General features: G+C 42.5%; 1 protein-coding gene across 1 annotated transcript; it reads right to left on the bottom strand.

Moving 5' to 3' along the window:
• Positions 1–566: 566 nt before the first annotated feature.
• Positions 567–26,313, bottom strand: HECA (hdc homolog, cell cycle regulator). The gene is given in 5 exon segments (XM_036379896.2): positions 567–4,877; positions 7,498–7,652; positions 10,730–11,713; positions 11,716–11,769; positions 25,993–26,313. Coding segments are annotated over 5 exon segments (1,590 nt in total). The 5' UTR covers positions 26,225–26,313; the 3' UTR covers positions 567–4,712.

Raw genomic sequence — 26,313 nt, 5'->3', positions numbered from 1 at the left:
TAAAATGGATGATTTCATGATTAGACAGACTGCTGAGAAACCTTAGCCAGGAAGCAAACATTTGCAGCCGGGTTTCAGAGATGAAGTGTCCTGTCATAACATGGGAAACCCTTTTGCCCTAGGTGCTACCCTGTTGTGCTCTCCCCTCCAGAAGCTCTTCTGATATTTCACAGGCATCAGAGGGTACTTTTCATTAACAGACTCCACCAGGAGTGAAGGATGCATCAGCACTGTGTCCTCCATTCAGCCCCACAGGCACCAGCTGGCACAGCAGACCGGCAATCCTGAAACTGCTCCTGCAGGACTGGCTGTGCTACAGAAGGAGCATTTCTGACATCAACAAAGTGAACAGGAGCTCAGTTTGGCAAGGTGACACATCACACACGCCCCACCATGACCCCTGCAGTACAACAATCTTCAAGACAACAACAATGAAACTCCATTGTGACTGACGCCAAAAACCTGGCTTGACTGTGCCCTTTAAACTTAAGGCAACTGGAGTAATTCTATAAAGAGCAGGGTGTAAGAAACTGCTCCAGAGAACAGGGAAAGAAGAACCCACACCATTAGCTGTCTGGTATTTATTACTTTTTAATACAGAGAACTCACAACAAAATATTCTCTAACAACACACATAAATGATATCATAACCAATTATTTTAATTTCATCAACATTCATTTGCTATGTACATATTCTTCCATCTGCAAAAGTGCAATCCGAGAATGTCTCAACAAGAAACCTTTATGGACAAGTATATTTTTGAGGGGTGTTCTCACCAGTGGCCTTACAATGTGTTTGTCCTTGGTTACTTGGTACAGCAAAATGAGGAACACATGGGAGGGGGAAAAAAAGGAAAAAAGAAAAATATTGGGGTAGATGCCTCCCTTGTAGGAATATTCCTTATTTTTCCAATTAAACTTATTATGAATACACTGCTCATTACTGGAGATGTTAATGTAAATAGACTATAGGATAGTCTATGGTCTGGCTACAAAACACTATAGTTTTAATGACTCTGCAGCATTAGACAGAACAACAATTTCAGGCTGTTCATGTTGGTAGGTGTCAAATTACACATCGGTGTGTAAAAGATGTCAATTTTGTTAGTTATGGTTATCAAAATTTAATTGTAGACATCTTGATGGATGAATTCAGTTTTACACATCCAAAATATGAAGCATACCTAAATGCAAGCCTCTCCTATGGAAAGGGGAGTTAACTACTGGAAAGAAAAGCATTTGCACATGCAACTCCTATTACTATCACAAGGAGTATCGTGCACTTAAGAGTAGAATGAACCTCCAAATCCAGAGGACCGCATTCTAATTTACAAAAAATATTGCAGGCAAATTTAATCTAACCATGGGCCAGCTTAAAAAGAACACACAGCACCAGAGAAAGGAAAGGTAATGAAGAATAAACTAGCCAAGAATAAACTAAACAAAGCAAGCAGCTCCCTGGCTTGAGAGGTAATTTCCCTTATGATGCATTTGTAAGCTCAAGCACTTCCAGTGCTTGTTAAGACAGGAAGCAGAGCAACTGTGGTCTAGTTTAAGCTCCAAAGTAGCCATTAGGTCCCAAAGAAGTTGCATTTGCATTTCTACTTCAGCAAAGCCCAGGAAACTCTCCTGGCCAAAGGTGAGGGCTGACTGCTTGACTGGAATCTGCATGTTAGAGAAAATCGTGCATTTTCCAGTGACCCAAGAGCAGCTTTCAACAAGAAGCAGGGAAAGCCTTTACAAATTAGGAAAAATTTACTTTGGAGTGAAAGTTCAGAAAAACCTTTCTGTAGCTCAGCTGGTTTCCACTGAGGATCATTTTTACAGTGCTATGTATGCTGCTAGCCTCCAGTTGAGAGATGTGTTTTACAAGAAAACAGGCATTCCTCAAGCAGTAGGTAAGACTCAACAGCAGAATTAAAAGGAAAAGCTGGCAAAGAACTAAACTGCTTTCTTAGATAGATTTGTACGTAATTCCTTGTCAGTGTTAGGACTTTAAATGTGCTTTTCCATTCCCATTTTCTCAGTCTGCTCCATTCCTGGTTTTGACTTGGATATATTACACAATCTCTCAAACACTTATTTTTAAAGCTGATGATATTTCCTTTATTCCATGTCTACTCATTTTTGATTATCACACATACAGGTCTAGAGAGGCATCCAAGAACTTAAAGGGCAGAATTATAAATTAAGCTACTCTAAGGGAAGCAAGTGAACAAGTATCTAGGACAACTCCAGATCCCACTTCTCCCCTACCATGTGCATTGCACAGTGACACCCTCCCAAACACTGCACAAAAAACAGCACACAATGCCATGTATCCTATATGGGAACTGACACCCCAGACTCATGACATGTGACTGGCACTGAAGACTGAACCTACAGTAAGAGATGTATGCTTTAATTGCTCTCTTTAATTGCTTCATTACAGGAGCTTTGTCTTTGCTGTGTGATTTCAGGCCGCTGCTTTCTGTCTGGTCTGGTTCTCATGGTCCTGCCAGGCAACACAACTCCAACCTTGTCAGCCACTCTAGCTCTAGCAGATTGCTCAACACACCATCAAAGCTGAAGGGCTCATCCTTCTGGAGGAGTTAATCCAAATTATAATTCCAGTGTTCTTCACAAGGGAAGTCTACACTGCACAGCTAATTAGGTTTTATCTCTAGAAACCTTCCTGCCCAGGAATGCCCAAGGCCAGGTCCTGCTCCTATGGACAATGGGTGCAGTGCTGGTCCCACTGCAGCTGGGCTGGGTGTAACTTTGTGGTAGCCATGAAAGGACAGTGTTAGAAGGTTCTCAAAGTCTTTCCCACAATTCTCCCAGAAGAAGAAACAGGTTTTCCCAGAACTGATGCAAAGAGGACAACGGCACAAAACCCCAAGAATGTGCCCAGACCCAAAACCAAGCCCAGGAGCTAGCACAGAAGGAGAGGAGCACCAGTGGTGAAGCTACCACAGCCTGCTAACACAGCTGCACCACAGGAGCTGGGGGGACCCCAAGGACATTGCCACTCCAACTGTGCCAACACTCTGCGCAGCTTGGGTATAAGCTGAAGGGTAGCTGCTAATGCTAAAAGGAGCTAATTCTGCAGTGGAGACAGCCAGGAAATAAAACTCTGAACTCGGCATTCTTACACACAAAGAAACATGGATATTCAGCTTGACTTTTATGTGCATGATAATTTCTTAATTCAGCAGGAAGTGTGACTCTCAGTCCAACATAGGAAAAAACATTACTTTGGCTTCTGACTTTTTTGTGTTCTTTCCCAGGGTGGCAGACTATCAGGGCCATTTTCAAGACTGTGATTTGAACAGATACACTCTAAAAAGATTCTAATTTGGAAAAACAAAAGATTTCAGAAGAAACAAAAAATAATCCCACCATGTAAACAGAAACAAACCCCACACTTCTCCAGTGGACAAACACTTCATAAATACACTATCGAGAAAAGCAAAAACACCAAATGTCCCTTAAATCTCAACTGATTTGAGAAACCAAGCAAAAGATTAATGACCTATTTTGAAAAATTTATTTAAGGAAGGGAGAAATGGGAGTCAAGAAACAACAACTGCAGAGTCTACAGGGCCAAGCTCTCTGATACAAATTCACTGCTTAATGCAGTCTATTATGTACAGCACAGAGGCATGTAGAAAGTAAATATGCTAAGTTTGCTTTCTTAAAACATCTCCTTGTTTTTAGATCCTAGACTGAACACAATTTTGAAAGACAAAGGTGCAGCAATTAATTGTTTTAAAAAGTGATGACATGTTTTGTACTCAGTACCTCTCAGCTCATACAGGTCTGAGGGCCCAGATCCCAATTCATGGTTCTCCTTCCAACCAGCCACACAAGCCTGCAGCAGACAGCAAAGCCTCAGTCCCAGCAGGCACATACAATCACATCCCCATTCAGCTCAGCCAGTTCCTTCCCTAAAATGTCTGTGAAGAAACACCTTTAAATAAAGCATGTTAAGATCTCCAGCTTGTTTTGGTATGAGCAGATGACCCAGCTGGGCACATGACAGCCCTGTTGGAAGCAGCACTATTGCCTGCACTACAACTCAGTGAGGGCAATGCACATCAAACACACATAGCAGGAAGACACAATGCCAAAAGAATTCATTCAAGACTGCATTTGCTGGCACACATTTACATTCACTTGTCATGATACCTCAGTTTACCCCAGTCATGGGAAATCTGAAAGAAAGCCTGCTGAGGGGACTGGCAACAGAGGGCCAGCTCCTGCACCCCTGGGAACCAATGCAGAAGGCCGAATGAATTCAACAGTAACAGAAACATTTCTTTCCAAGGATTTCCCATTTCCACCAAGCTGGAGGAACAACCCTACGCAATTACCCATTTTCCAACTGGACGTATTTCTCTGTCCTTTATGTCTCCCCACACCCTTCCTATAAACTGTATTACAACTGTACAAAAAATAAACCCAAGTCATTTTTAGCTGAACTTTACCCCACACGTGGGATATATTGAAAGGCCATTAAATTGGCTTGCCTCCAACCTTCACAGAGATCTTTTCAGGAGGATTCTGGTTTTAACAACATGTATATATACATATTAATATGTACACTGACAAAGAAGCTGCTCTTTCAGTTAGAAAAGAAATTAGATTTCATCACAGAATGAATCCTATAAAAAGATATGTAATAAAGTTGAAATACCCATAAAATAGCTATTACTAAAGCAAAGCTTTCGTCAATAAGCCTCCAAAACTTTAAATGAAGAAAATGGCTTCACAAAGTGGTAGTCTAGATTTCCACAGTGAGGACATTGCTGGACGTTGCTGTATTCAGAGAAATACTGCATGCCAATCCGCACATCTATTACTGGCTTCCCACAGTGCTTACAGTTCAGCCGAGCCTGCAACAAACAAACAAAAAAACCTTTTTGACATAACCACACTCCCCTCAGCTTCTCACCTCTGGAAAACAAGGCGCCAGAGGCAGTCCCCTGTCCTCCCCAGCAGGAAACTGGCAGTAGTGGGATGTGCTGGTAGGGACATTCCTCACCTGGACTGGGGACTCGCAGGCACACACCATGCCTTTCACATTACAGACCACCACCAAATTCTGGGAGTGGGTCACCTCCCACTCTGACTGATGGAAGGTAGAGAATAGCAAGGTTTATTTTGTGCTGCTAAATCTCTGAATCAGTTCCTCATTTCCCAGCACAAGATGTGGTGTCTCAATAAATCATTTATGAAGCATCAAAGCTAAGAGAGAAATTTCCTATTTGTGCCACAGTAATTCAACTATTTACGTTGACATTTGAACATCATCTGTCTATGAAATATATCAGCATTTTAATTTAATTTATCAGCATTTTAACAAATGTATAACTTGATCTACTTTATCAGCACAACATGGTATTGTGTCACTTTAAATGTCTATTTAAATATTTATAGTACATATCAGGTTATACAAACTAAACATCACTTCAACACACAAACTATTCTGCAAAATCCAACTGAGAAAGAAGCAACATTAACTGGGTGGATATGAGAAATAATTCAAGGTCATAGGTGATCACGGACAGAGCTATTAATATTCAGCTGTTGCAAAGAAGTGAGACTTCAGAAGAAATCTAGCTGAGAAACACAGCCCAACTGATACAAAGAAAGCAACAGGCAGCATGAAAGCTCAGCAAGCCCTTCGAATAATCAAGAGAGGCAGAAGGATTTGATACTGTAAAGAAGTTAAAGAGTAAAAATAGCAAATAAGCAGCAAGGGTCTGAGCTGCACCATAGTTTAACCTCACAGCCCAGTACACTAATGAGAGCTTCAGCTCTCCACTGAAAAGAACAAAAAGTATTGTCTAGGCCACCTCAAATTAAGGGATTTTCCTGGATGAGGAGAGGAGGAAATTATTAAAGTACTATCCCTGTTGAGACCAGACTCAAAAAGAAACAAATCAACAGCTTCACTGCTCTGCTTGAAAAGCAGAAATTCTAAGAAATACAATCTACTAGCTTATGAATTTTTATGGAACTCTTAACCAAAGGGTTTTCTCCTTTACTACAGGTCCAGCACCTCAGCTAAGAGTCAGCAATCTGACAATGGTTGCAGTTTGTTATTCTACATGCAAATTTGTGATGCAGAATTAAATATTTTGAAGTAAGGCACGAAATTATTCATAATAAATCTAGAAAGGCAATTTGGAATTCTATTATATACCATATTTAAATGTCATTCATCTGTATGCACAGATTCATCTGTAACAATCATGGTGAAACAATAATGCTTATTATCTGGCAATCACAGTCACTGCAGCTAATGCTTTTATAGTGAGTTCTTATACCATGGACTATCACACTGTCCATTAATCATGTAATTAAGGCTCTTGTATAATGAGCTCTTAAATCTTTTCTTTCAACAGAAACAATTCCGATTTGAAGCTGCTGACTTTTACAAAGGTAGCAAGTTAGTATCAGTGCTTTCCTTACCTTTAAAAGTTCCTATTTTTAAAAAAAAGTTACAGCCTCTACTAAATTTGGAGGTAATGTATCAGTCTGTAGTTATAACTGCTACCAATGTCACCTTAACCAGCAGCAGCAACACCACTTGTCTTTTGAGCAACACATTTTGTTAAATACATTAAATTTAAAATAAACTGTCATTTTGCATATTGACAAACTGGTATTTCAGAGGGCTTTGAAGTATGCACATTACCATGAAGTGATCCCAGTCTGAATAGGTGTATCTCTGCAAGGCTCGTCCTGACCTACTACTGTGTGTCTGACTGAGCATCTGTGTGTCTGACTGAGCATCTGCAGCAGAGCACTGAGTCATTCCCAGACAGATGTTTTTTTCACAGCTGCCTACCCCTACCTGCACGGCAGAAGTGCTCTGTCTATCACATGGACAATTAATTCTCTGGAATGCAAACAATCCTGCTGTCTCAGACACACTCTGGAGTAGCCCCAAGCCATGGATCTTCCTCTCTCAAGGCATAGATGAGGTGAGTCTTTAATGAACTCCAAGTTGCTTCAGGTGGGTGAGTGCCATCACCAGGGTCAGCCACAACAAAGATTAAGGAGAGCTGAGTAATCTCCAAGCACAAAGACACTTTGGACCTTTCTGTTCCCTTGGTACTTTTTTGTTGCAGTTATGATAAAACACAATTTATGAACTAAAAAATCCTGGAAACATGAAACGTCTGCTCAAAAGGTGGAACTATACCTGGCACTCGTGATGCTAGTGACGAAGCATCAGATTTAATTACCAATGCATTTAAAGGGGGCTTTATTTAAAAACATAAGTGTACTAACCAGTGAGCCTTGCAATGACTTTAGTCTGGCTAAAGGCCATTGTATCTCTGAAAACAAAGGGACAGAGACCCATCAGCCCTCTTGCATTGCACTCATAGGCACAGGCTGGAAAAGAAGGATGGAAGGAGGAAAGGGAGAAAAGATACACAACCTTGACTTCATCTAATCAGTTGGAATTTCACCTTATGAGTGTTACTTATGTATGGTACTAACCTGACAACAGGGAGATGCTGCCAGAATATCGTAGGTGTACATGGTTCCCAGCTGATGCCAGCTTCCATCCCATCGGGACTTGCACTTAATGCAGATAATTTTGTGAACCCCTTCTAAGCAGTCTACACAAACAGCATAGAGGTGCATAAGCCTTCCTGTGGACAGAAAAGACACATCTTAAGGAGCCAAAAGGAGAAGATTAAAACAGACATTTTCTGCAATGTGGTATCTGACCCTTAGTGATACAAATCACATTTTTTTTTTCTTTATAAAGGGTGAATGATAAAGTAAAAAGTACTTCTCTACAGGAAATACACAGGCTTGACTGAAGCTATACAGAACTCAGGAATTAGTCATCACCCTGCCCACTCTCCCTTACATCATCTGCTGGTAGATCTTAGCAGAATATTTTATAAAAGGAGTTGCTAAACCTCCAAGAAGAGATGCCAGGTTAAGCTGTAAGATCAGCTGCTGTGTTTCCAAAACCAGAATACTGCCTAGCTTCATCCCCACCTGACATGAGACGTGGAGAAGTGCTGAAGCTTATTAGCAAACTTGGTACAGATTCATTTAACAACTTGCTGGTATCTTCTAGCAAAGAGGGAACCAACAACCTAATAGTCCCCATGGAAAAAAAGCAACAGTCAGAAGAGCAAATTCTTCTCATGTACTTTCTTCTGACTGTTCATTAACAACAAGTATATTTACATTATATATTGCACATACAAAGACTTTAACATGCCATTCAGAACTATGAATATAATGAGCTCTATCAGCACCTTAGGCTCTGTATGCACAATGACTTTCAAAACCTGAGTTACATTTATGTCCATAAAAAACAAGTGGCTCAGACTTAGAAATCAAATATTTTCACTACATACATGTGGACTGAACTAACCAATGCAAAATCTGAGACCGACTTTCACAAAAAAACAAAATTCCTACATAAATTATAAAGATCTAGCACCTAGATTATGCCTGAATTTTAGTGACTAAATTGATTTGCAATTTAATAGTTGTCTATTAGAAGAGGCCAGACACCAAGTACTAATCCTGTAACATACCAGATTTTGCACTGCTATGTAAGACAGAGCTAAGCAATAGTGACATTACAGATCAGCCACAAAACAGGACTGAGTTCAACATGTGTTCACCTTGGATGGCAATTTGTGCTCTTTAGCATCAAAGCACTGAACACATCACAAACTGTAATTCAACAGACACACATCTTGTAACTCTTCTACAAAAATGGGACCAAGATATTAATAATTTATGATTAGTCTGTACCAGACACTTACAAAATTAATAGTCTGTGTTTTTACTTGTTTTGGTTTTTAAACCAACTATTTTAGAAAAACAAGATAAAACAGACTCTTCTTAAAATATACATACAAAATAGACTTAGTAGTGTGAGCTGGTAAAAGTTATTCTACACTGGCATGTTCAGCTCTAGAAAACATGATGGGATGAAACTAAAATGTATATAACATACATATAACATATATAATTAACTCTGTTCCTGAAGCGAACACTCAAGATTGGTGATGTTCAAACAACTCCATGCACAGCAGTTGAGCAGGAAGATAAATATCTTTCCCCATCTGAAGTTCTGCACCGTTGCTGCACTTTAAAATACTACATTCCCCCACCATTTAATTTTCAGGATACTTTTCGTATTGGAAATATGGCACCTGGTATCTTAAATATGCCTGAAGTAACATAAATGATTTTCTGTACTGAAGAAAATAACAGCCTGGAATAGCACCTTACAGCTTAATTTCATTTCAGAGAATACTTCTGGTAAGAAATCATCTTACCCAGGACAAGGAAGCAAAAATTTTAACAATTAATTATTCACAGCAACTTGTCTGAACAAGTTTTTCAGATATGTCATCCAACAGTTAAGAAATAATTAAAGTTAAAAAAAAATAATTTCACAGTTTCATTCTTAGAGGCAAATGTCAACAGTGAGTTTCGCTATTTTACTAAACCAGCATTTTGTACTGATAAAATGACAAGCACATTGTGTGACTCCTCATCAAAGCAAATAAGCATAGTTATCTCACACAGGTATATTCTGTTTATCCTAGAACTTTTCTGGCTTGTATATTTGCCTATTGCTTTTCCTCCTTATAGTACATTAGGCAAGACAGAAACAATAATGTTAGCGTGAATACAGTTTAGTGACTTAGTGCATGGTTATTTAAGGAAAGAAAAAAATAAAATACAAAGTTTACTGAGCAAAGGTATGTTACACAACACATATTATGGCCATGCATGGGATACAATGTATTTTATTCAAAGGTGAGAAACTTCAATGTTAAAATACCTCTGGTTAATCCCTTACTAACATTTCAATACATAACTCTGTGCTTTTGGCCACCAGACGAGGAACACTTTCTCTGACTAATTTTAGCCACGCTGCCTGCTAGCAGGCTGCAGGACAGGCACATCCAGCCATGTACCACCCTGATCACTTAAGTTTGGGCCACAGCTTTCAGGAAGAGCTGAAGCTCATGCTGGCCCACATTCGTTTGTCTCTCTAAGAGAGAAAAAAGAAACACGTGCTATGGTCTCAATTCATCTGAGAGCTAGGACATAATCAAGACATAGGTCAAACATGTGCAAGTGTGGAAATAAGTAAAAAACCTTCACTGCTACACTGCTACTTTAACACACCATATTAAAACCTTACTCTTACTACATTCAACCTCTCCAGGCCTGTGTTAACACAGGCCAGACTACAGCATTTTCCGTATTTAAGAAATAATACTTTGCTATAAAAACTCATACTCTGTAGTCTGAAAGCATATGAGAGGTACCTCACCCTCATCAGTGGTACAAATACAACTTTCAGCCAGGCTGCAGCACAGCATGCTTAAGTTGAAAAGGTGGTGTGCATCTTGGAGTAATGATCCCAAGAGATAAATGAGCATGCATAAGCTCCAGAACAGATTGGCTGGAAAACCTTCCCATGGTCTACCTAGAAATCGGATCAGAACTTTAGTTGTAAGCCCAAACACAAGGCATGGATCTTTCTATACAGCATCTTTTTTAATTCCTTCTAAGTGTTTCGATCTGATCCACATGAGTATGTTGGACATTACTTCAGGCTTTACAGAACTGCTTAAAAATGTGGAACCGGGATGAAAATCTGTAATGGCAGGGACAGGGCACAGAAGGCAGTTCCATCATTTAATGAAACCTAGCATGACTGACAGACAACCTGTACCTTGAAGGTGACAGGGAACATCATATTCAATCTCATCGTGTCTCGATGGGCTAAGGAACAGGGTCCCGTCCACCAGCGGAAACTGTTCAAACACTGGCAGCGCCCTGTGGCACAGAGCACAGTTTACAACGTTCCTGTGGCTGGCACTGAGAGCAGCAAGGATGAACTTCCGAAGGTCCTCCCCTTGGCCCACCTGGGCATCGTCTTCCATCCGCACGTGGAAAGTATTCAATTTGTGCCTGGGGATGTGAGTGAGCAGCTCAGACAGATCGAGCCTTCTCAGAAACTGCACTGGGGTATCAAAGTGTCCTGATCTATGTGCTTGCAAGCCAGCTGCCCCATAATCAAAATGTGCATTCCTGTACATGCCCCCCCCAGCCATGCTCTTCTTGTGGGGCTCCAGGTGAATGGCATTCTTCAAGAACTCTCCCAGGTACCGCGAGGAACGAGGGCCGCTGAAGTGCGTGGGGGCAAGGATGGAGTAGCCGGTGGGAGGGGACTGGCCAGGAGAGACACAAGGTGAGCGAACGGCGTAGCTGCCCCCCATGACCCCCTTCTCCTGGGAGTTCTGCCTGTCCATAGAGTGCCTTCGCTGGAGGTCATTACTCAAGCCCTTCTGCGGCTTGTTGGCCGGCCTGCCTTTTTTGGCCTCCTCCGCTGACTCCGTCACGGACCTTCCCGTACTCTTCTCCAACACGGATTTCTTCTTCTTGTCATCCTGCATTCGCTTCACCTGGTACCAGTCCGTGTCCTTCTTCAAGTGACCCTGCCCACAGCGACAGGAGCAAAACCGAAAAGCCAGGTCGTATCCCTTCTTGGTCCACATGTTTTGGCGACACTGCTTTTCATTCCAGCTCCTGGCTCTGCCAATGCAGTTGAACTGGACGAGGATGCTGCTTTCCCACTCGTAGAAGCACTGAAGGTGCATCCAAGTGCTGTAGGGACAGTGCTCGTTGTTGCATATAACCTTCTGGTAGTCATCTTCTCCAGGTCCACGGGCCTCCCAAAGCTACAGATCAGTGGAGTAGCACAAGGGGCTTCTGTGGAGGGCAAAACAGATATATTAACAACTTAATGGCCCATTTATTGCAGTACTTTCTTTAAACACTGCGACAAACACACCCAAGCTCTTACTAACAACCTGTATTACTAAAGAGCCACAAGCACCAGCTCGGGGTCAGTACAAAAAAGCAGTATTTACCAAAAAGAGGTAAGTATGTGAAAGGAGATAAGGAAATGCACAAATAAAGAAACAAGATGACACTACAGTCTGTGTAATATTCAAAACCAAAGCACCTCAGAAGCATTATCAATGCTCAGAAGCATTAGCCCTCCCTCAAGTATTTGTAGATACCGTTGCAATGCATTAAGAAGCAAGGAGAAAGCATTGTGAATGTTTCTGGAGAGCTGCTTTGAAGCCTGAGAGGCAACATGGGGAGAACACACAGAGATGCCTGTTTGAAAAGCAAGTAAGCAATACAAGTAAATAAGCCAGTACACCCAGCTTTGCAATCATGGAGTGCAGGAATTGATCTTTTCTGAGGGAAAAGAAATTTCTTTTTTGGGGATTGAGCAAGAGACAACATCTAGGGAGAGAAGGAGTGAGCAGAGAACTTTGAAAAGCACAACAAAGAGCTTACGTTCCTAGTACAGAAAGGAGGGCCTTCATTACATTGCTTAGGCAAATACAGACTACATCACCACCACTGACCTTCTGGATAGCTAAATTTCACAAACCAAACAGTTCTGCAGCACAGACAGGTGAAAAAATCCAAACAACATGATATTTTATCAGCAAAGTAGCAGCTTTGCTATACTCTTGAGCAAAGAGCAGTTGACTTCAATTATTTCACAGCAACAATATCAGCTTCTACACAAAAAAATGTTCCACAAAAGAATTTTCTGCATTTATGAACCAACAACGTTTTCCAGTTCCTCACCAAAGTACCACAGACTACGTATGATTCCCATTGCTGGCTGCTCTGTTGCAGCTGGGAGGCTCAAAAGGGATTGGAAATTTTCTACTAGAATTCTTGTAAGAACTTTTTAGAAGCTGTAGCAGGTTGACCCCCACCACAGATGCTTACTCAAGTATGACAAATACTTCTTCTCTGTATTTCTGTCTTCCTTATTCTTTGACTTCATCAGAAAGTACTGCTCCAACAGGGCAGTCAGGCTGCCTTTTAACCTCTGTATGGCTGCTTTCATATATTAGCAGGCTTCTTCCAGGTCTTCCGTGGTCAAGTGATGCCTCACCCTATCCAAAACACAGCACTTAGCTTCCTGAAGTTCCACTCAAGTCTCAGCCAGAGCCCCAGGACTTATGACAGAGCCTTGAGTAGAGAGATGCCATGACTGAAATTTTTTCCCCTTAGGACTTTAAATTTCTATCTGATAAGCAGGTTAAAAAAACACCATTCTGTTGCATTGTTTTTAATCCCATTTTTATCACTGCTTGCACAAATAACACTACATAATTTGCAGTAGAATGAGAGGTTTTATGCTCCTAGATGTACTTTGACTCCAACTCTCAGTATGAGACACACTATCCATCATCACCTGTCCTACAGCAGTAATACACAAATCAGATGCTCTGCAACAACAGATCTTTGCTGTGCTAGTGGTCCCTTTCCCAGCAAGTTTTTGGAAAAGGCTATAAGCAAACAAAATGTTCAAAGCTACCTTCAGTAAATTCAAGATTACTGAAGTTCTTAAAACTTACTTATACCAAAAAAAAGAGGCACAAATTGCACAGAAAAACTTTCCTGAGCCATTCCCTGGAAGATGCCACATCCTTCACTTAATTTCTCTCTGTCTCTGCTTCTAATGCCAAAAGTGGCACACTTGCAGGAAGAGCTCTTCTGCAATACCTTTCCTTCAGAGAGTGGCCTATAAATTGCAAGCAAAACAAATTCTCAAAAGCTTTCCTTCAAAGAAGAAAAAGGAAAGGAAAAATTCATTTCAAAATATGGACTTTTCAGTCATTAAAAACAAATTACTAAATTGCAGAGAAGAGAGACAAGAGAGGCTTTCCCTAGAGACTCTTTGGAAGTTCCTTCTATAATGTGACAAATATTTTGCTATTGGTTGTCTCACGTCTCTGAAAAGCCCGCTAAGAACGTGCAAGTTTGGAGATGTCTTTGAGAAGCAACAATTTTATTGGCTACCAGTGACTAATTTTTCTCCACTCTTTTACTGAGTGTTATTAAGTATAATGTTGTTATTATTTACTATAATATTGTTGGCCAAGAGCAGAAGTGAGCGATAACTTACCTGCTCTGAAACAAAATCTGTCAGCTTACCAGTTCAGAGAGTTTTTCCACCCATTCCCCCAGACTTTGATTCAAATCACACTACCCCAGCAAGCATATCTGCAAAGCTTTTCTTCATTGTCAGTCTTTCCTTCATCATATTTAAGGTTTGAAACTAGAGTTCACAATTATAGCATCCTGCATCACAATTATGCAACTGACCTCAGGCCAGTTAAACTGAACCCATGAAAGGCAAATTGTCAGAAGTCATGTGAGGCAAGGTACCAGAGGCACCAGTATGAACAATTCTCACTTATACATTTCCTTTACTCATCTATTTTGGTAGATATTCCTTTCCACCATTACAAGAAGGTAGCAAAAGAAAAAGAACATGCCAAAAACCCACTTATGCTCTCACAGTGTTTCAGAGAGTAAATGTTCTAACAGTTGCAGGTATAATTATAGCTGACAGCTGAGAAAGTACTACACAGACAGGTCTAGAATTGAATACAGACACTATACTTGTTCATCCATACCGCAGAGTTACCTGACTAAAAAAGGAAAGTGTTTCCTTGATCCCCCTTTGAACAAATTTTTGAGTTTGTATGCAAAAATATGATCTCTAGTCCCCTGAGAAGTTTACAGACCCTTCCTCACTATGTGGACAAAAAATGAAATTAATAAAATAAGTGACTGAAATACAAAAACCATCACCACAGACTATGTCTGCAATTACTTAATTATGATCACGTACTGGGTGTTTGGAGGCTAAAATAAAGGCGACTTTCAACAGAATTTTTCCCCCTTTACCTAGTCAGTCAATGGAAATACTGTGGAATAAGATCTTCCCCTTAAGAATCTACAGACACCAGATTACCTGAGGAACTTCCCACACAGCAGAACTATGGGCAAGAAAAGGCAAAGCTGCGAGTTCTGGACAGCGATGTCTTCTTCAACATTTAATTTAACTAGATGACTGCAAAGTTTTCACACATTCCCTCATCTGATCTGCTATCTACACAGTGTGAATTGGCTTGTCACATAATCTCCACAGCAAAAGCAGGTCTAGAGCAGCTGAAAGACAGCGACAGAATTAACAAAAACCTTCCATCATGCAAAAGACCCCAATAAACTGTTATATGGTGGCACTGAGATTGCTTTGGAAAACATCATTGCTAAGAGGAGAAGCTGGTGTCTACTCATCTCCTCTGGGGACTCATCTGACATTTCACTACTGTCACTGTAGCTGCAAAGGAAATACTCCAGAAAGCTAACAGGTCTCTCTGCCCTGTTGCCATGCTCCACAGCACAGTTATGCCATGCTAGTCAAAGTACCTGCTTTCACTGATGCAGATTGGCTTTTATCAAGTCTGCTGATTTGGAGAAGGCCTTGATTAAACTGCTGCAGGACTTCCACAACAGAAACTGAGAAGCCCAGCATGGCTAATTTAAGTTGTCTCAGCAGAAAGTTCTGTTGTTTTCTGCAGTTTTCCTGTATTTAAGAAAGCAGAAAATTCCACTACCTGAAAAGCATAAAAAACCCTCAAGCCAACATTTGGTTTTGCCACACATTTCAAATTATCTGTACAAAACAGACTGTGCAGGACCAAATATCCCTTGCAGACTTCTCTGTACCCATGTCTCCTGCCAAACATAACCATGCCACATGTTCCTCCATAAAGAATAAATGAGAAACAGAAAACAGCAAATTTTGTGCAATTTCCCCAGTTCATGGCAACAGATATACCTTAGAAGCAAAAGAGACAGCATTCAGATCAGTATGGGAGCCTCCTTTTAGGTAATGTGAAGAGCTCTTCCCACCAATTCACACCCTTGAAAGTGGTCTGGGTTGTTTAATCACCATTTTATAAATGAGACAGAACGCTTTTTTTCAGTATTACAAGACTTCAAAAATTCTTGTTATCAAGCCCTTGTACTTCCCATAATTAGAAATAAATTTTAAGATATTCTTCAAAAGGTCAGAGCTAGAATCATTGTCCTAATGTTTTATGATGACAGTGTTAATGATTACTGTCAAGAGAGATTATGATGGGAAGTAAACAGAAATTACATGGCCAAACTGCCCATCCATACCTATAGCCCCAAGCTGGTTTGTCAGCTAAATATATTTGCTTCCAAGTAGCTAACAGCTCAACGAGATTCTGGTTTCCCAAGCTATGAAACTGAACTTCAGGGAAAATGAAAGATTACAAGGTATCAGAGCAACATCTAATCTCCCAGCAGCTCCTTTCAAAAGAATGCCAAAATAATGATAAAAGAATTTCTGTTTAACTCTCAGTTTCGAGATGGGTTTCACAGCCTACGAGAACAAAACAAGACAGCGTGCAGTTTTGTGGAGCAGAACAGCTTCAACGTAGGCTGTCAAGTTGCAACTACAAGCGTGTGCTGCTTCTTTCAATACATTATGTTTCCACATAAAAAAATAAATGTTTTCTCATATTCCTCTGCAGTGATTTGGAACAGTGATTTTGAAAATAGTTGGAATGAGCAGTACATAAATGTCTTCTAAAACAGAAATAACATACGACATTCCAAACACACGTACATTTGTGCAAAGACAGCTCACTGTTTAAACCAGGCTGTGTTTTATGTTTGACAGAGTCACCATAAAATTAACTTTTCTTTCAAAAGTGAGAATATGACAGAAGACTGCAAGGAACCTGGATTGGTTTTTCTGGCTTTTTCTCATTTTTTCTGTTCAGGTTTATAAACATCCATAAAAGCCAGGAATAGGAATAGAAACAAAACATCTGAGAAATACCTCTTTCAACAACAACAAAAAAAATACTCCCACACAAACTGGTTCTACCTTTTAATAAAAAAGAAAGGCAGTATATGAGGACCATCCTTCCCATTTTATGACCCAAATGAAAGCAGCAGAACAACAGCTGCCTGAGGAACTCCCCTCTGGTGAAGTATATTAAGGAGAATGTTGTTTACTTCTGTTTACACACCCATCATAAAATCAAAGATGCACCCAGCAAGCCAAATGCAATGATTCCATGGCTTCAGTTTCGTGACTGCTCTCATTTGCTCCAAGCCCTCAATGCAGGTGCCTAAAGCAAAATTCGCTCTTCCCCTGCTACGCTCCCACATTATCCATTGTGTTAAGCACCAGAGTTTTTCAGTCAGTGGACAGAAACAGATAATTATTTCCCCTACTTGTCGGCACAGGTTTCAGCTCACTGCACAGATTTGCCATCTCTGGTAAAACTCCAGGGAGGTGTTAAACATGTGAGGCTGGGGGCAGAGGGAGAGGGAAGTGCGGTGGCGGCTGGACCAGACAGCCCTACTGTCATCTTAAAACAACTGTCAGGCAACAGGAGGTTGTTAGGGATCTGCAAAAAGAAATTATCCCCAAAAAAAGGGAAAGGCCTTGGCACCAGATTGGTTGCAAAACACTTACAGTGGCTTGCTCTTGGTCTGCTGTTACCCTAGCATCTCTTCATCTATGCCAAGGAGACACTGGTTGCCAGCACGTTACCTAGGCCAGAAGGGCTCCAGTGGGACACATACCTTGCAAACCAAGCACTTTAACCTCTACCCTGCTTTCCCATGAACACTGCTCTCTTCACAACCTTACACAGCCAGGAATTGTTCACTCTGCCAGCCTGAACCAGAGCTGAGTCATTCCTGGGGAAGGCCACTCCCTACCAACCATCTGCACGAATCTTCTGAATTTCCTCTGCCATCAGCATAGCTTTATTTTAATTGAAGTCATACAATATTACTGCAGTAATACTGTAATGCAGCTGTAGAAAATAAACCACCACAACCAAACAGACAGAAAGAGAAAATTTGAATTAAGCATCTGATGTATTTGCTTTCTTGAACCTTGTAATACAATCTAATATTCCAAAGATTACCAAGATGTGACAAAATGGTATTGTCATACTCATAACTGGTTAAATAGTACAAATTATATGGCAATACAGAAATGACTGGCCACTTTCCTAAGAGCCTAAGTGCAGCAGAAGAATGCAATAAGAAAAAACTTTTCAAAAGTTGATCCAAAAGGCAGGCTTGGATCTTCAGTGCAGCAGCAACAACAAATAACAGCTGACAAATAGAAAGAGAAGTCTTTCAAAACAGCTCAGCTCGGGGCTTACACTGGTAACACTCACTGATCATGACTGATATCTCTTCAAAACTTCTTAAGCAATCTTTGCCGAATGATCAAGACGAAAGCTTCCAGGAGGGAAGGGAAGGGAAAAAAACAGGACAGCAGCACCTGGCAAGCCACTCTTATCACAGGCTTTTTTCTGTGCCATAAGACTTCCTCATGCTCTTGGAAAGAGAAGCTAAGGCCAGCAGTCCATTTGCAGCAAGCAACAGACAGAGACAGTGGCCCCTGCAATGAGGAGCTGTCTGGAGTCAGTCTGGCTGACAGCTTTACCTCTGTTATGCACCTACATACTGACATTGTTAATAGGTGCCAATCCAGAGCTCAGTCCTGCCCCCAAGGACCACGCAGCTGCAGGCAACACCTACTCAGAAGGGATTTAAGGAGAACAAAGCCATAAGCAGCCCCTTCCCTCATGCTTTACCCCATGTGCAAGATGTCACTAATTCTATTAAGTGAGTAGTAACATGAAGTGATCACCTTCGACTAGAAAAGATTTTCAGTAATTTGGAGCTGTTAAACGCTGGTTCAGCTGAGAATTTAGGTGATGAGACTCCCAGGGGGCTCAGTGGCTACTAGAAGCATCTCCATGCACTTCACTTATGCTAACTTCACATGTGACCTCCAAGGCAATCTCTTGACAATAAACAAAAAAAAATTAAAAAAACATACCTAGCAACTTCCCAGCAGCAGGAAAATACCATGGAAATCATGAAGGCTTAACTCATACCTGCCACATTAACACCTTCTAACTAACAGCACAGTCTGAGCTAATGCCTGTTTATGAAATCAGCAGCCAGCATGTGATACAGTTATCTGCAGCTCTCATTCAACCACCCACTCCCAGCTCAACCATCACCTCACCAAAGTAAGGCAGAAAATCAAAATTGAAACTGTACGAACTAAGGAAGATAGCCACTTACATGTGCACAATAATTTTGTAGCCTGTTTACACAGCCATCTGTGCTCCAAGCTGAACCTACTGCCTACGCTGCTGAAACCCAACATGAGAATTCATACGGTCTTGTAGAAATCACCATCATCTGTACAATTATCATCAGCCAACTTACCCAGTTTCTTTCCATTTAATATATGTTGTCTGAATATAGAAAACAATCACAAACAAAAGCTTTGGCTTTTGCCTGGGCTATATAGACCCCCTCTGTATAGGAGAAATCTTGCCCTAGCTTGTGCTATAACACCTGAATCCAAGTGGAAATATCCCCAGAGAACAGACCTAAGCCTCTACCTGTATCAGTACCAGGACAACTATGCACCCCCAATACTCCCATGTGAATTCTGATTTGGTTTTACCAGGTCAGAAGACAACTGGTTCTCTGTGCCATAAGCAATCATGCCCCAGCTAGGAAGACTCCTCAGCATCATGTGGATTTTTCTGATGACTTCTATCATGGTGAATGCAGAGATTATTGACTATCTCAAGACTGGTGGGCCTTAATGTGTTTTTGAACACTGGCTGTTGCTTAGTCTGCACATGAATTGTCCCCACAGAAAAGCACCACAACCATTAAATCCTCTCACTTTAGCCTTCCAAAAGCTTTTAATAACTTGAACTGCTACAGAGAACTAACCTTGGTGCTTCAAGAAACAGTCATTCTAATAATAACTAAAGCAGATTCTACTGTACCTGCCTTAGCAGGTTTTCAGTGGCAAACTCCAACTCATGCTGGAAATAAGAGATTAACTGTGGCATGCAGTAGATGCCCTAATGCCAAGCACAGATGTAAACACTGCAGGCTGGACTCGCTCAGACTGAGAGCCAGCTAGCCACCACACCCAGTCCAACAGCACGAGAAGCCAAGAGAGAAAGGAAAGCAGGTTGAATCAAGGGGTACCAACACCTCTTATATTTTCAGAGCTAGGGATATTTGTGTCATTGGTCCATTCTCCCCAAGATTCAGTGCAATAGACTGTATTTTATTTTCCACACTAAAGAAGCTGGTAGAAACTCAGTGGGAAACAGGAGATGCAGTACCCAGCATCTCTTCAAGACAGCAGCTCCTGATGTGAAGCTGTTGGCTCCCAGACATCTCCCTCACGATGCCAGGCAGGCTCCCAGCCCTGTCATGTACCATCCCTGGCATCCATGTGGCACACAGAGACCTCAGCTGGACACTGCTCCTACAATGGGTATTTGCAGCACACAAGGGGAGATGGGGAGTGCCAGGCACACTCAACAGCCAGGCTCCAGCAGAAGCCACCTCCTCTGCCAGCAGGCATCCTGGGAGACAGGAACAACAGCAATATCCCTCTCAAGCCCAGGAAGGAGGACTGATAGATGCTCAAGAGACAGACAGAAAGGCATAAAGGTTGAAGTGAATGCTCTCAAGATAAATGTCACTGAAGTCTACCAGGAAATGCCAGTGCTCCACTCAAAATCCCACAAGCTTTCAAAATGGAATTACCCACTCCAGTAACTAGATTACTGTTCAAAAGGCCTCTTTGAAATTATTTGAATTTCTATCAAAAGAGTTTAAAGAAAGCCCATGCTCTATTAATCCTGTTATAATTTAGACACCTTGAAGATTAGCTGTAGTATTTTACTCTGAGCTGAATGCAAGGTTTTCCTTTTTTTTTTTTCCCTTACACATGCTGCAGGAAGAAAAGCAGAGAAGGATGGACTTCTGCCAGCCATGACAGTACTTTAATATCAAAGGATGTCTCAATATGGAAGGCTGTAAGCAAGGCTGAAGAAAACTTACAAATGTCTCCAAGGGCTAGAAATCATTTTGTCACTACATGTTAGATCACTGTGAGTAAGATATGGGATGAGTACAGACAAAGCAAAGCTATGAGTTCGAAAACTGTATTTCCTTGTATGAAACAGAGCAAACATCAAGCCTAAACCTTACTCATGAAAGCACTACACTTGAACAATACCTAATCACATGAACACAGAATGCTGTCAGGGCACTGATAACCATTTTGATAGCAAATAACTTAAAAAACCCAAACTTAAATGGGTGTGTACTTGCTTGCATGAAACGATAATATTTATTTTACTCAGTAACACCATGAACATGATTCATTTGCAAAGATTTGTAAAACATGAACTGCATTTGCTACCAAAGCATGTAATTGCATAGTTTTCAAATCCTAAAACTAACATGAAAGTCCTTTTGAACCTGATTTGCATTGATAGAGATAGTGAAATTTGCATTCAATTGATTTCTGCAGTTAGAAGAACACAATGGTATTATAAGGCAAAATTATTTCCCCTTAGTAAATTAATAGGTATTAAATTTTGTAGTCACTGCAACAGAATAGAAACTTAATTTTCCAGGTGGTCTCACTGATACCAATGGGACTCCCTCAGGCTAAATAATCAGAAGGTGCCAATACTGAACATCACTGGAGTGCCAAACTGGAACTGGATGTTACATGCAGCAGGGAACATTTGACAGCAAATATTAATCCAGGCTTAAATACTACAACAATTCATTCTCTGAAAACACATTTTTAAATTAAACATTGCATTGATGAATTTTATGTCCATCTTTAACTATCCTACATCCAGGATACTTTTTTTTTAATAAATCATAATTGTTGGCCAGTCACAGTGTTCAACACATTACTCACTGTTGTGCTTACTGATTTCCCTCTCCATACACTTCTCCTACATTAGCATTTTTATTTGAAAGTAAATCAGTCTTACAAATTTGTGAAACCCAGGCAAAGTGTTCAAAGGCACACAAATCTGACAGCCAGCAGCTCCACCTGCCAACCAAGCAACTCACCAGCCCTGCCACTTGTGCAGCTTAAGGGCTCACCTATGGCGGGGGAAGAAAAAAAAGAGATCTTAAAACAGGTGGCCAGTAGGACAGTGATTTAGAGACAGTTATGCTGTGGGGGTATTTTTAGCTTAATTTGGCTGGCTTTACTGAATTATATGTTGAAGAAAAAAAGCACAGCTGAAGAGACACAGCTTTTTCTTTTCTCTAGTCTTTCCACAGCAACAGCACTGGAGAGAACAGAGTGACAATGACAAAGGGATGAAGCAGCAAGATGTTAAGACAGGGATCACCAAGCCTAAGAAGAGGACTTGGCTCTACTGGACAATGAAATGAAGAATGGAAACAAGGCAAAGAAAATGGATAGAACAAGGAATATTAGGGTCAGAAACAAATCTGTGTCAAGACTAGAGCAAGACAATTAGAGGATAAAGGGGTAAAACAGCTGGAGAAGAGTCTCAAAGTGTCCAGCCTCAGCAAGGCAGAGACAGAATATGTTCCTCAGAGCCTCAGATCTAAAAGTAAACCCTGTGGATTTTCCTCTTCTGATGATGGGCAAAGTAACCACAAAATGTCACACTCATTTATGTCTGCAGATGAAGGTAACCAACTGCTGCCATGAGGAACACTGCCATCAATGGGGTCAGAGCAAAACCCCATGCAGTTGCTGGTATAATTTTACATGATCACAGCTCAGATTTTATACAAAGTAACCCAGAAAACTAGCTAGAAAATCAGAAAATTAAAATCTTTTTTAGAAACATCATTCAATCACTCTGAAGACAGGTAACCAAAGAAATGAGACTTTCTGTGACATCATATCTCACTTCCCCTGTGCACTGTGATACTGTTAAATCAGTCCACCCACACCCTATAATCCTCTCTCCGTGTCCTGTGCATCACTTAGTGCAGAAAATTGATGCACTTTGGTCAAGAAAGATTAATCTACCATATGGTCTGATGGAAGAGATAAAAACAGAGGACATAGCTAGAGAATGTGAATCCCCCTTGTAGGCATCATCCCAATACCTGCTAAGAAACTGAGAGTGCAAGGTAAGAAAAGCCATCACATCTGGTCAGTGGTTGTGCTCCCTGCCTTCCCGACTCCCCTGTGGGAATCTAGAACCCTTCAAGACCAGTCTGAGCTCTGAACACACAAAAAATCAAACCACCAAAAAAACCATAAACAAATGCCCTGTTGGGGCAGGAGAAAAGTCTGCTGACATTTCTCAGTCATCATGCCAAAAACTGGCTGATAGTTTAAAGGAAAAAATTGTGCAGGGATTGAGCCAAAATTTATCAAAATGTAAAAGTGAACAAGAACTTTCCACGATAAAGGGATGCTGTAGTGGCAGTTCCCAATCACATGGCACAGCTAGTCAGGGCTGCACAGAGAAGCACAGAGGAAATTAAAAATTCTATTTCATTATGCCACATGGATGAGGCACATAAACAATACATGGAGAACACAACAAACTGTGAAGACTTAAAAAAAAAACTATATCTGAATCACTGTCCTTCATGAGCAAAGTAGGGTCCTGATGTGACTGTGTAATCAGACCATCATACTGACATCACAATGCAAAGTCAAGGTCAGCACAGGCATTTTCAACTGCTAAATCTGCTGCTTTCATCTCTGCTTACTTCTGTCTTGCCACATTAATGAAAGCAAGCAGGTTATGTCATTATGATCATGCACTGCATTCCCAGGGTACAGGTGGAGCAGGAGAGCAGTGACACCAGACACACACAAATTACGCTAGAGCAGCACATGGTGACAATGCAGAAGAGAAGAGGAGAGCCAGCCCGGGGTCTCACAGGACCAGTGAGCCTGGGCAGCACGAGTCACAGCATGCAGCTGCACAGCCCAAAAGCAGCACAGCTAGGAGCTTCCCTGCAGCCCAGCAGACTTAATCCACAACCCAGGTAGTCTCCTACAAACAGTCAAGACTTGACTGTGCACAGCAGAACTCTATTAACCCCACCACTCACTGCAGCAGGCCACATCCTCCATAAACTGCTTAGTGACCAAGCAACCCTCGAGTGCACAGCCTCTTACAAATGTCTGCAGTCTAGTAATGGGCTAGTTGCCTCCAGGGCTGTGGCTACAGTACAGGGCTTAATTTCAGATTCATCGGGTTTGAAGACTTGAGGGAATCTGCTATCATTGTCTAATCTTTTCCATACATGTGAGCCAGATTCCCAATTTTGCAGCACAACCTGAACCAAAACTGTTGAAAGCTTTGCACTTACCAGAGAGAATACAATTTATGAAACTTACAGCTCAGCATTATCTGATGGGCAGTAGCAAGTGTAAAATAAAGCTAGCAACCACATCCACCCCTCCAGCCTTTATGATTATCTGAAAATAAAGGTATGATGAGATGCAATGGTCCTGTCAAGGCAAAGATCAGGTGTGCTGACCAGACAGCATACAGCAAATGTTGAAGCCAAGACTGCACCTCTGTGGTGAGAGGGTAAAAAGAAAGGGAAGTGAGGCATTTGGTGAAAGAGTCAAGGGATGCTTCTGACCACTGAAGTGATATGGAAGCAGGGAGAGAGAATAAAGGAGCACTTCAGGTTAGATGTCAGAAAGGCAGCCTCAGCTTCTGAGGAAGCTGGCCAGCACAGGAGAGGGCCATGGCAAGCATGTGGGACACAGCCTTAGAGCAGAAGAAGACTGATAACCAGTCTGGCTAGAGAGCTGTGCCACTACCAGTGTTACCTGGCATCACCTCCTGTGGCACCTGCAGATGGAACATCACCTCATCATCCACAGGCAATTCAGCCACACCAGAAATGCACCACTGCTGCCACTTGTGCTTGAGCAAAACAAAAATTCAAAATATTGCTTCTCCCCATCCAGAGAAAAGCCAACGCCTAAGACACTACCTGCAATGTGGATATTGGACATATTACATTACTATACTGAAGTAATGATAAAAATACTCTAGCAATATTCTAACTCCTGTTTACCTCCCTTTTTTTTTTCCCCTTGTTCATTCACTTAAAGCAAACAGTAAAGAAAAAACGTGAAACAAACCCCAAAAGGAAATTCTCCATGATTCTCTGGAGTAATACTCTCACAAAAACAGTCTTGCAAAGACCTTGTTTGCTAAAGTGATTTGTAATTAATTGATAATATTTCCAAGGAAAAGTTTCCATTAAATAATACGTGGGAATCAGTCATCTTGAAAACCAAACTAAGACACTTGGAAGTGCCTTTCTAACAGCCATAGGCAAAACTACTGTCACAAAGCATAATACCAGTCGTAGCCACCCTCCCACTTTTTGAAAAGCATGGAGAGTAAAAAGCTGAAATCGAACTTGGGAGAGGAAAAAAGTGAGGAGTAGGGACTCTGCACAGCAGTTTGCAAACCTAGCAGCAGAACTAAGAGGTGGGGTTTTTTGGCTTAGCAAAAGTGTAATAAAATCTTTGCCTGCCTTTAGTTTTAGCCTGACACATCCTTTTGCAGAGAAACAAACATGAATAGCAATCCAAGTTTATGCAAGGCACCACCTTACCAAACCCGCTGCGAACCAAAATCCAACCCACCGACCAAAGGCAGCATAAAATGGTTGATGCGAAGTGAGCACGTTGCCCTGACAAACCCAACTGCTGTACAGCGGCAAACAAAACTGACCGAAGAGCAGGACTCCATTTTTAATCGTGACGGAATAAAGCGGGCATTTTTCAACGGAGCTCCCAATCAGCCGCGGCGCGGCCGCTGCCGGCGAGCGCTGCGCTTCCCGCCCGCCGGCGATGCGCTCTGCCCCCGGACCGCGCTCCCGGGCCGCCCGCAGCCACCGCACCCGGGCTCCTGCCGTGGGCTCCCGCCGCTGTGAGCATCGCCGCCGGCCGGCCCCCGCCCTCCGCCGGGTCACCGGGCGGGGACACCGCGGCGCGCAGCCCCCGCCCCGCCGGGGGTTCCGGGGAGATCCCGCTGGCGGCAGCCGCGCAGGGCCCAGTTGACCCCCCCGCTGCCCCGGGCACCCGCCCTCACACCCCCGCTCTCCGGGCGCGCCCCCGCCCCGCGGGTCCCCCCGCGCCGCCCCCCCGGTCCCGGCTGCCGCCTGCGCCACCGCGGGAGGCCGCGGGCCCGGCCCGCCGCTCACCGCTCTTGACGTCTCCGGGCGCCGAGCCGCCCGCGACCGCCGCGCCGCCCGCTCCGCCGCCCGCTCCGCCGCCGCCGCCCGCGGCCGCCGCTCCGGCTCCGCCGCCACCCGCGGCACCGCCACCCGCCGCCGCCGCGGCTCCTCCGCCCGCCGCCGCCCCGTTCTCCTGCTCGTCGCCGCTGCTGTTGGCGCGCTTGTTCTTCTTGCCCTTGCCGCCCTTCTGGTTCGGCATCGCGGGCCCGGCCGCCGCCGCGGCGGAGCGGGCGGGCGGCGGCGGCTACGGAAGGCGCCGCCGCCGCTACCTCCGGCTCATGGCGGGGC

Source organism: Molothrus ater, chromosome 3, assembly GCF_012460135.2.
Source record: "Molothrus ater isolate BHLD 08-10-18 breed brown headed cowbird chromosome 3, BPBGC_Mater_1.1, whole genome shotgun sequence".
NCBI lineage: Eukaryota > Metazoa > Chordata > Aves > Passeriformes > Icteridae > Molothrus > Molothrus ater.
Note: the sequence above shows the minus strand (reverse complement) of the source record. Positions and strands in the feature narration are given on the sequence as shown.